Source organism: Cheilinus undulatus, linkage group 2 (assembly GCF_018320785.1).
Source record: "Cheilinus undulatus linkage group 2, ASM1832078v1, whole genome shotgun sequence".
Taxonomy (NCBI): domain Eukaryota; kingdom Metazoa; phylum Chordata; class Actinopteri; order Labriformes; family Labridae; genus Cheilinus; species Cheilinus undulatus.
In genome coordinates this window covers 49,103,596-49,115,245 of record NC_054866.1, presented here as the reverse complement: position 1 = coordinate 49,115,245, position 11,650 = coordinate 49,103,596, and the positions used below count along the sequence as shown (strand labels likewise).

At 39.3% G+C, this 11,650-nt stretch overlaps 1 protein-coding gene across 2 annotated transcripts in view; it reads right to left on the bottom strand.

Moving 5' to 3' along the window:
* Nucleotides 1–1,521: 1,521 nt before the first annotated feature.
* hif1al (hypoxia inducible factor 1 subunit alpha, like) overlaps nt 1,522–11,650 on the bottom strand; it is a 30,311-nt gene continuing 20,182 nt past the window's right edge. For both annotated transcript variants that reach the window (XM_041813029.1, XM_041813037.1), the window contains exons 6-15: nt 10,786–10,970; nt 10,223–10,329; nt 9,823–9,970; nt 9,435–9,685; nt 7,060–7,229; nt 6,854–6,949; nt 6,525–6,676; nt 5,874–5,985; nt 5,301–5,424; nt 1,522–4,633 (exon numbers count right to left, since the gene is read on the bottom strand). In XM_041813029.1, the coding sequence (XP_041668963.1) occupies nt 4,566–4,633; nt 5,301–5,424; nt 5,874–5,985; nt 6,525–6,676; nt 6,854–6,949; nt 7,060–7,229; nt 9,435–9,685; nt 9,823–9,970; nt 10,223–10,329; nt 10,786–10,970 (1,413 nt within the window). In that variant the 3' untranslated portion in view covers nt 1,522–4,565. The remainder of the gene's footprint in view (nt 4,634–5,300; nt 5,425–5,873; nt 5,986–6,524; nt 6,677–6,853; nt 6,950–7,059; nt 7,230–9,434; nt 9,686–9,822; nt 9,971–10,222; nt 10,330–10,785; nt 10,971–11,650) is intronic.

Genomic DNA, 11,650 nt, shown 5'->3' with positions numbered 1-11,650 from the left:
ACAGCTCATGAGAACATCTTGACCAGGATTTCACATTAAAGATGATGTTTACATTTTTTTTCCCACATAAGGACAGGGCTGTCAAATGACTAAAATGTTCAATTACCATTAATCTCAGAGTTTCTGCAGTTAATGATTAATCGTTGATCATGATTAATCTTATCTTTTGTTGCAGCTTTTAATTCTACTACTTCCATTTATATCTGTTCATGTTTTGTTTTGGATTTTTGTGCTGACTCAAACTGAGGGTCATTGACTTCTTATTTGGATACAGACCCGCTTTAGTTTTGAAGAGTATAATGTGACCTTAACCACAGGAAAAGGAACTTGTTGTGGACTGAAAACAAATAAAGGAACAGTAAATAAGTTTCACTTTGACAACACAAGGTCCAGATGACTTTTGACTCATCCACTGAGCTGTCTGTGAGTTTTTAAGAGAAATGAGACATTTGGGAGCAGTGGTGGACTTATTTAACATGAATGAGGCTGCAAGGAGAAGCCACAAAATCAAAGTATACCTAAAGGGATGATAAAGCAAGCAATCAACTTGATTTTAAAAAGTAACACACCAACTATACATCTCAATTCATTGCAATTAATGGAATTAATGAACTAATGCTAAAAGCCCTTAAAACTAGAAGTTGCCAGAGAGCATGGAAGTAAAAAAGCTGATGGTTAATCCTGCTGTTAATTTCTCATTCTTTCCCAGTCAACTAGCAGTAAAATGGTGTTTTCCTAGTTAAGAGGCTAGTTACTCATTAATTCCCTTGTTAACTAGCACTGTTATTTACTCATTTGTTACCTAGATAACTAGAAGATAGTTATCTATTTGTTCCCTTATTAATAAAACACTTGTTTCCTAGTTAAGTGGCAGATATATATTCATTTCTTCCCTGGTTAACTGTCTTTTTTTTGTTTCTCATTTTATCCCTGTTTACAAGCAGTTAGTTTCTTTGTTAACTACCCACAAATTTCTTATTTATACTTTAACTAGTTAATTAGTGTTCTTGCTGGAAAATAAATCTTGCTGTCTGCAGAGTCTCTCCCATCTCAGCTGCCGAAGCTTGTAACTCCTTCAGAGCAGTCATAGGTGTCTTGATGGCCTCTCTCACTTGTCTCCTTCTTGCACACTCACCCAGTTTGTGAGGACAGTCTGACCTAGGCAGATTTACACATGTGACATATTTCCACCATTTAACTGAACTCTGGGGGATGTGCAGAGCCTTGGGAATGTTTTTACAGTATATCCATCCCCTAATTCATTCTTTTCAATAACCTTTTCTCTGAATTGCTTGGAGTGTTCTTTTTTCTACATGGTGTAATGGTAGCCAGGAATACTGATCAACCAGTGACTGGTCCTTCCAAACACAGGTGTCTTTATACTACAAAAAAACAAAACAAAAAAAAAACACATTGACTATAATTGATTTATAAAATCAGTAAAATGGTAAAATATCTAAGGGGGTTAACCCTTTTTATAGTTCCTGCCAATGGTGAACAATCATAACACAGCAGTTTCTGTTTCAACACATTTATTCATATTAAGAGTGAAAATAAGACAAACATGAGAAGTAAAATAAAGCATGAGTCATTTTCTTTCTCAATTTATCTCTGGTTGATTACAGAACAGATCCTGTGTCTGTAACAGATCTAACAGGAACCTTTATGACATCGCTTTTCCTGGATGATAGAAGGCACAGAAAACTTTGAATATTTTTTTCTCATTAAATGAGGACAGTTAGTTTAAAGTTTAACTCTTGGAAAATTAGTGACATAAAAACCTCCACATCTCACACAGTGAAGCAGAATCAGGAAAATAAAAAGAAGTCTGCTCTTAGCTGGTTTGTGTTGAGGCACAGTCTGTTAAAAATCACTCTCATATATCACAAATACATCAATGATAGTATTCAGTTACATGAACATGAGGCCCGATGATACAAGCACTATTAATGTTTGTGCTGAAAGCTAATCAGGTTAAATATTCAATATTTAGCTGCATCGTATCTGCTAATTCACACAGTCATGATCTAAAAGTCAGTATTATTAGCTTCTCACTGATTGATCATCACATGAACTCACAGGGAGTGACAGATCAAATAATCCCCACTCACTTTAAATGTCAGGGTGGATAAAACAAACACAACATGATTGGGTTTAGATCACAGTAATAACAGCTCAGAGTTCCTCAGTAGGGTTAATAATTATTATTGTAGATATAAAAAAAATTTAAGTTGCCACTGATATTTGCAGGTTTGGTTTCAGGTGTACGTGGAAGACAACAAGATGGCGGGTGAATTGATTTCAATCGTAAGCTGTGTCCCAATTCAGAGGTAGCATCCTTCAACGGAGCCGTCATAGGCTATGTAGACAAATCCAGCTGAATTAAACTGAGACACTTCAGCCTACTGAGGATTGCAAGTTTGCATCACCAGCTTCCCCTGCCCTTTTTGAAGCCAAGTGCTAACGCTCTAACATCAGCAGAGCTAGCTAGCTACATAACCTTTTGTTTTAAAGAGGACTAGATATTTCAAGACCCCCCTTTTCAAAACACCAGCATCTGTAGCTTCTCTTGAGTTGAGACCCATAATGAAGATTTAAAATTGTATTACAAGGTGCAAATGGCCAGGTGGTTCGGCTGTTTCAATGTACCAAGGCTAGTCTTCAAAGCGGGAAGTGCAGTGTGGCTCCTTTCATGCCACGTCAAACCTGATCTCTCTCCCTGATTTCCTACACTATCTACTGTCCAGCCCACTTCAGATAAAGGTGAAAGCACAAAAAACTAACTGCATTACTCCTGAGATTAGAGTTGTCTTGATATCAGATTTGTGAACCGCCATTCAAAACAAGGGGTGTTTTTACATTTGGCATGATTGTTTTGAACTGTACAGCAGGTAGCGGTATGCGTGTAGTTGGTTTGAAAATCCACCAAGGAGGAGAAAGAAGAAGATGCTACCACTGCAACTGCTTAGGTCATGACCTAGGAGAAGACTGGTTCTGTTTTATGCAGTGAAAGTAGTCCGTCCTGCTCCATGGATTTTCAAGATACCAGCAACGACCCTCTTTGTATTTAGACATTTACATTCATCTGGGAAACCTCCCATAGAAAGCATTTGGGAAGGGCGGGACTTTTCAAAAAATTCCCAGAAGGTGATTGGAGGAACATTCTGTCTGTCCTATTCATAAAGGGCCAATCAGAGCAACAAGACAAAATAAGGTACAAGACATGTGCAGCTCCAATGCTAATCTAAGCTATACAGGCTAGCGCTACTGTGGTATTTTAACTGTGAAGCTTTTTTTATGGCTAAAGTTTATGCAATAACCTCAGGGGAGACATGCAAAAACATCACACATAAGAGAAACTTTCAGTGTGGCTGTTTGCTCTGATTAATCTGCCACTTTTCTACAGCTACACCCATGCTAACCCTTATCGTGGTGGTAGCCCTTGTTTACACTAGCTTAAAGTATAACTTAACCCCAACCGTAACAATAAAAAACTTATGCTAAAACAGGTCAGCAGAAGAAAGAAACCATTTTTAGTCATGAAAAGCTACTAGACTGTAGTTACATCAGAGCTAACAGCTCTGATGTAACTACAGAGCTAACATACTGGAGGTAGCCATTGTTAACAGTATAACTAAGCCCTGCCCATAGCTACTGCTTTAATCTCCTCAACTACCGCTAACTGGTCCAAACTGTCTTCAGTTCCTCACAAACATTGTGGACTGGTGCTTTGCAAGGTTAGAGGTTTGTTGCCTTTGAAACTCTACTAGCTGACTACATCTAGCTTTCATCCTTAAGGGGAGTCACAACAGAGATTCTGAATATTTCCACCGTTATATGTGAACAAACTTCCACGCTGGGGATAAAAGTTTTTTTTTTGTGCTGATGTCCTGTGGCTGATGCAACTCTCTGTCCTGTTACAGGGCCGGGTTGCATTTGCATCCCATCAAAACCATGCTAGAATCCACTTGAATCACACCCAAGACCAACTCCCTATGCAGGCCTGGACCCGGAACCCAATCGTGGTATATCTGTATTCACACTGATCTGACCATGACAAGGCCCCGAGTATGAAAGAACTGTAACGGGGGAGGACTAAATGGATCATACTTTTGTTGAGGGAAGGATATTTGGCCCCTATTGAAGAAGCATTAAAAATAGGAAATCCTTCAAAGCACTGCTATGACATAATCTATCTTCAAATGTACCCGTCAAAGGCTGCAGCCCCTGAATTGGGACATAGTTTCACTCAAAGTGAAGCATACAGGGAATTCCTATGACTATAGAAGCACCAAAACAGAAAAATGTGACAAACTCAGAAACTGTGATTAATGTTTAGCTGCACAAATTGACACGTTTACAGATGATTGTTTTACACATTCATGTTTTTTTTACATCTTTATAGCACCACTTATTGATTCCATAAAACAAACAATAATGACAGCATGTGAGTTTATGTTGGTGTGCGTATGTGACTGTGGCATTGCGTGCGTTACGTGTGCGCTCAGGTTACTGTGTTTGTGGCTTTACTTAAGTCCAGCCGGCTCGTTACTCGAGGAGCTCGGTCAGGTCATCGGGGAGAGAGGCGGCGACAGGACAGGAGGATGAGGGTAGAAAATGTCTTTCATCAGAGCTGGATAGAGAGAGACATAAGGTGTTTAAAATCACTGAGATCTTTATTTACACCTGATTTTAACACAAGGTTTAGATGAGAAAACAAGTATATAAATAAAATGTGTAAATTCACAGAATGAGCAGACTGACTGTGGAGATCTGGCACGAGCATGCCGTTGTTGGCAGATTTTAGATTTTTGGAGAGTCTGAACAGAATTCAGACTCTGCAACAAATTTGAATTACTTACTGAAGATGCTCAACAAGTAAAATCTGCCTAATAGGTTGAAAAAAATCCCTGTGTTCTGTTTTTATTTACCTTAAACATAATTTTCCAAACATTTTTGGAGTTGGGGTTTGTTTGTTTGTTTTAATCAATCAGCTTAAACTGCATCAGGTACAAACAATAATGTATCTTGTTTTAAACTATATCAATATATCTTAAAAATATGAGACTGCCCAGCTATTAATTGGATTTTACCTGATTTCAAGTCAAGAGTGTTTAGTACTCTCATGTAAAGCCACATTGCCAGGAAAGTCCACATAAACATCTTATTTCAAGATAAAAATCCAAAATCAGTTCTGTATAAGTAAAATCATCTGTTAAATGACCTTGTATGACCTTTTCCAGTTAAAATAAGAAGTGTCCCTATCAAAAAAGTCTGGACATGCTCCAGGTTCATGTTACCTGCTGTATCACAGAGTCCCTCAACGCCTCCTAACAGAGGGTCTCTGTCTGTGAGCAGCTGACTCCACCTGTCTGATCTTGCCAGTGGGACCAGATCTGATTGGTCGGTTTCCTCCAAACACCCCTGAGGACAGAGTTTAAAAAATGCTCAGAGATGCACAGTTGGGTGGAATCATGACATTTATAGATGATTATATCAGTTTAACTTAAGATGTTTCATTGCGATCAAGGCTTTAATATGTAGATTATTTCATTATTGAGCATTCTTACAATGATCTGGAGTTTGTGTAATACTCATGATTATCACACAAACAGAGCTGATTTCATACTATGGTTCAGTCCTGACTTCTGCTCTCTTTAGAAACATCAGGACTTTTATTTCTTATATCATGTAAATTCACGTACTGCAGAGCTTTAACTCTTGTTTTGGAAAAGCTGGATTGTTGTGAAGGTCAGCTGAAAGTTCTGAATGGAGGGAAAAAGATCTGTGTTGTGTTGTTATGTAAGCAGTTTGTTTTTAAAAAGGAGCTGGATAGACACATTTGTCTCCCTCCTTCCTCTTCCTTCACTCACCAGCAGTCTGTGGCTGAGGAGAAGTTCCTCTTCTATGGAGGAAGCTTCTTGTTTCTGTCTTTTGTCCTGAATCATCAGCTCAGATGCCATCTCCTCATCTGGATCATGGATCCTGAAACAGACAGAGCAGAGCATGTTAGACAAACATTACACACATTTTTGTGGAGTGTTTATACTTTAAAACCTTTAAAATCTGGTTTTCATGAACCTATAGAGCAGGCAACTAAACAAATAGCTCATGTTATCATCCAGTCCTGGTGCAGAGGATAAACCCTGATGATTTAGCATAACATGAGCTTTGCTGTGGTGCCCCCTACAGGTATTTTGTTTAATTATCTACTACTGTTCCAACTTGTTTTGTAATGTGCAAATAAATACACTAAACTAAAGAGAATCAAAGTTATTATGGTGCTGCAAGGCCTAAAAATGGCCTCTGAAACCTCTGCAGGATATTAACATGCAAAAAAATATTTATAAGTTTAAATACTTCCAGTTATTTGCATATACCTGCATATGTAATATTTGATAAAAGATAATTTTCCATCTCTTTTTAGGACCTTTTCCAAAACCAAAGTGGTGTTACTGAGCTCTTATTTCTTCATACAATCCTTCAAAATTCAAGTGAGCACAGAGATAATGAGCATGTTGTACCGTTTCCTCCTCTCTGTAACAGCAGGCGTTTCTGGCTTAGACAATGATGATGAAGGTTTTTCAGCCTCCTCTGACAAACTGCTGCTGAGGAAGGTCAGCTGGAAGTCGTCATCCATGGAGATGTAGGGAGCCAACAATTCCAGATCCATCTCCTTTACCACACAGAAGAGACACAGTCAGAGTCAGGGAGGTGAGCAGGTTTGTCCTAAATCATTTTTTTAATCAATATTACACGTATTTTAGTATATTCTTCATTTTTGACTGTATTTATTTACTTAAACTCCTCTTTGAAAGTGTTCAGCCATGTAAAAATGTTTTTTTGCCCTTACTTCAGGGATTTCTTCTCCTTTTTGAGCATCTTCTGAACAAACAGTGAAAAACTTCATCACCTCGCTTATGTCCATCCCTTCGTCCTCTCTGGAGCTCTGAGGAAAAATCAAGACAGAATAATTAAAGAGAGACAGAGTGAGCAGTAAGATTAGATAAAGACAGTCAAAGTGCTTTAAAAGATGAAGCAATTCATCGCTGATTTTACCGTCTCAGGCTGAGGTGAAGGCTCTGATGATGATGAAGATGACGGCGGTGGAGTGATGGGGTTGAAGATGGGTGACAGCAGCCGTCTCAGCTGAGGGGTGCACAGATCCTGAGGGTTGTCTGGCACTGAGTCTGAACCAGACATACTGCAGAACGACAGCTCGACAAAATCTGACAGAGAGAAATGACAAAGAGCTCAGACACTTTATCTGGGAACTTCTAAATAATTCAGAAACTCTGACTGGTTCAAAATGAACTTCCTTTGTTGAACTGCAATACGTTAGTGATAAAAATGTGTTTACTCTTCTGTTGTCTTTTCTAGGGGTAAAATATTTTCTGTTCACAGACAAAAATATGACATTTGCAATTTCATACAGCACTTGATGTATATTTAATATTTTTTCCTGAAAAATGATCAGCATCCTTCTCTTCAAGCATGTCCCTTATGGCCTAATCCGTGGATAGGCAACTGCGGCCAATTCGTGATCTGGGTCACTGTCCAAATATGGTTCTCATTAAATTCATTGTCCTGATCTAAAACACTACAGCAGTGGGGCGCTCAGATGGCCTAGTGCAGTGTTACTCAACCCTGCTTAACCAAAGAGCCAAATTGTTGAAAAATACATTTTCAAGAGCCACAAGCTAAGTATTGAAAGGTGGCAAAAATGGTCAAAAAGTGGCAAAAATGGGGGAGCAGGTGGCCTAGTGGTTAAAGACGCTCTCCATGTTCGTGGGCAGCCCGGGTTCAAATCCAGCCTGAGGCTTCCTACCGCATGTCTCTCCTCCACTCTTGACCCCGTTTCTGACTCTATCCACTGTACTCCTCTATCTAATAAAGGCACAAAAATGCCCAAAAATAAATCTTAAAAAAAGAGGCAAAAATGGGTGAAAAGGGGCAAAATAGGCATAACATTGCACAAAATGAGTGAAAAGCGGCAAAGATGGAGAAGAAAAGTGGCAAAAATGGGTGAAAAGTGACAAAAAAATGAATCACAGGTGGCAAAAATCGTCAAAAAGCGATTCTTTGTGTCAAAATGAGTGAAAAGTGACTGAAATGGGCAGAAATCAACAAAAAGGTGGGGGAAAATGCGGGAAAGCCAGCAAAGAGTAGCAAAAAATGTGAAAACAACAGTGGCATTTAATGGCAAAAGGCAGCTTATAATGGGTGAAAAGTGGCAAAAATGGCCAAAAAAGACAAGAAAGAGGCAAGAAAAAAAAGCAAAAAGCAGGGTAAAGGTGTAAAAAATGGGATCAAAGTGGCAAAAATGGGATCAAAGTGACAAAAAGAAGAGACATAAATTGGCAAAAAGCTGTAAATTGTGTAAAACTGGTGAAAAGAAAAAGGGAAAACAGGGGCAAAAATTGCAAATAAGGGCAATGGAAATATACAGAAAAAAATATAGATTGACAATCAAGTTTGACAATTAAAGAATACTGCACAAGTGTAGGAAACAAACTGATTAAAGTGACCTGCAATGGATAATTTCTGAGGTCAAAGTTTCCCTTTTATCAGGTTTTCTGGGGGAATATTATTTCAGATTAAGACATAAAAGAGCCACAAATCATCACAAAAGAACCACATGTAGCTCAAGAGCCATGCGTTGAGAATCACTGGCCTGATGGTTCAGTTGTGTCCCATGTTTGCACATGGCCTGGGTTTAAGTTTGGCCAATGGCCCCTTTCCTGCATGTCTCTCCCCCACTCTCTCGTCCCTGTGTCTGACTCTATCCACTGTCCTCCTCTATCAATAAAGGCATGAAAGCCCAAAAATATCTTTTTAAGTACTGTAGTGTTCAGCTTCTTTGCTACTCTACTTGTTTAGTTCATCAGCAATCATTTGTTCAACTTTAAAATTTTTTTCCATCCATTAATTTTAAAAGTTAAAGCTAAAACATTTTCTATCCCATCGGCCTTCCAGATTCAGCAAATCACACTGCAGTTCTTTAGACATGTGTCTGAGATCATTCAGAATCTGTAGATGTTGCATCAGAACAAAAAACATCATGGAGTTCAGTTTTTCTTAAAGAGACTAATGAATTCAAACAGGAAAGTAAGCAACAGAGGCAGGTAGAGCATGACGCTCCGCTGCTGCCCGGCCTGGATGCATTTAGAGCAGTGCCGTCAGACCGCTAAAAACCTAACGGACACAAGTTCAGATTCATCTTCAAACCAGAGAATACTGATGTTAAACTTAGGAGAAATTAAAAAACCAGCACTCTGTGGAGTAACACTGATTTTTGAGTGGAGTTGTTGATTCATGGAGAAAAAATGGCCTCCCAACTGAATAACACTGATACCCTAATTCTTCTAAAGTTAAAAATCACCTCTTTTCCCTCCCTCCCTGATGCTGTAAACCTACATTAATCTGAGCCTTACCTTCAGTCAGCGGTACAATGACATCTCCAGCCACAGGAGCCAACTGCAGAAGGGCCTCTGGCTCCTGCTCTAGTTTAGAGAAGAGATCTGCTGAGCTGCTCGAGTTTGAATCCTTAGAGCTGTCGGAGTCACTGATGTCAGCAGACCCATCAACCTTTGCTTTAAGCTCTGGTGAGAGGGACTCAGATTCAGACGAGCGGCTCTTGCGGATCTGCCCAATGGAGAAAACAACATCTGGCTGCTCCACGGCACTGCAGGAGGAGAGAGAAGGAACATTTAATATGAGAGGAAACATGAATTTAGCTTATCTAATCACAAAGGACATCTGATGTAATCTTTCTTTTTTTAATTTACAGCATAATCGCTGTCCCAGTGATCATTTAAGTACCTGAGTATGAAGTTGAGGCAGACGATGGCCTCAGGCTGAGACGTCTTGCTGTTGTAGAGGACGGTGGCCTGAGTCTGAGCCCAGACGAAGCCGCCGCTGTTTGTCAGGAAACGATAGCAGCTGGTGCTCACCTGACCTTTGGACAGCACTTCATGTGACACAGATATAAACAGAACAGAGGTATTTACACTTATGTACAAAGACTGGAGCAATGAAAAAGGTCTGCTCATGATTTGGCTAAATCATTCTCAGAATTATGCAACACTAAAACCAATACTGGTGCTTTTGCTTTACATTAGGACAAAAGAAAACTTGACACTTCCTCAAAAATCCCAGTCCTTTTCAGTGATATTAAGGCGTGTCGTGTTCAGAACTGCTCCTGGTGCTCACACAAACTTACACGTGTGCAGGCTCTTGTTGACATGATCAGAGTCGAGTGCATGATAAAACTCATAGGCTGAGCAGCCAACCAGATCGTCAGGTTTGTACCCCACCAACTCTGTCACCCTGGAAACAGAAAGATGAAGGAAAAAACATCAGAGGATTTAAACTCACAAACTAAGGGTTTCATTCCTTTCTTTCCTCTCTCTCGCTCTCTGGAATAGGAGGAAAAATTTCTCTACGCTCCTAACGAGTATAAAACATTAGCTGTGATTCTGGAGCACATGAGGACTTGATCGATCGATTAAGACATGTTAAGTTTAGTATTAAGAACTTTAAATATGCCAGTTCATAACACATGTCGTCTCAAGTCAAACAGCAGGTGGAGTACCATGAAGTAGGAGTAAACCGATATTTATTTATGAGACTGATAACTGATATTTGGTACTGATATGAATTTACTGCGATGTTCAAAATGTATGAAAGAGAATGAAAAAGAGAAACAGATATGCACAAACAACATCTACTAACACTAATATAGAAATACATGTATGTATGATATTAGCACAGAGCTCGTCCTACCTGCCCTCACAGTGAGTGAAGCGTAGGTCCATGCTGTGGCGTGTGAGGAAGGTGTGAGTGTCCAGAGGAAACTCAACGCTGGATGGGTGAGGAATGGGCTCACACAGCAGGGTCATAACTCTGCCTGCAGGGGGCGACGCAGACTCATGGCTAAATAGACGCATGTGACCCGTACAGTGAAGAACCTGCAGACAGAGAAGGGAGATGCATCAAAATCTGTGTTTTAGCCGTTTTTTTTTTTCCCCAGAATTTGTTGTTTATTTAAGAATAAGATCAGCCCACAGTCACAGTGTCAGAAAATAGAAAATCAGAAAACAGAACTCTAACTTAACAAGCATCTTAGCCCTGCTAAATGTAAAATATCCTGCACTTGCTCTTCCTGCTTTACATATCTCAAATACTGTAAGAAAGCTCTCTGTTGTAAAAGCCTCACCTTATATGCACATTTACAATAATTAATCTAGTAAGTGTAACTTAAATCACTGTGGTAAAATAACTCACCTCATTAATCTATTTACCGTAGTTTAATGATGTAAATAATTCATCTATTAACTCAAACACTGTAAGAAGGCTCTCTGTGGTAAAACGCCTCACTTCATATGCTCACTTACATTAACCAACTATCTTAAAAGATCTTATCTACCATATATTAGAGCTGGGCAATGAATCAAAAAATAATCAAAACTGACATTTAGAGCCTCTAACCAACATAAACCGCTGTGTTAATTATTTCAGTTTTTTCCCACCCCTTTGTAAAAATACTGGCTGTGTAGTCACATGATAGGCAGCAAGGCGTTTCAAGGCATGAAGCCTGCTGGAAACCCAAGAGAAGAAGAAGAAGTACTAGTCATGCAATCCATCCCAT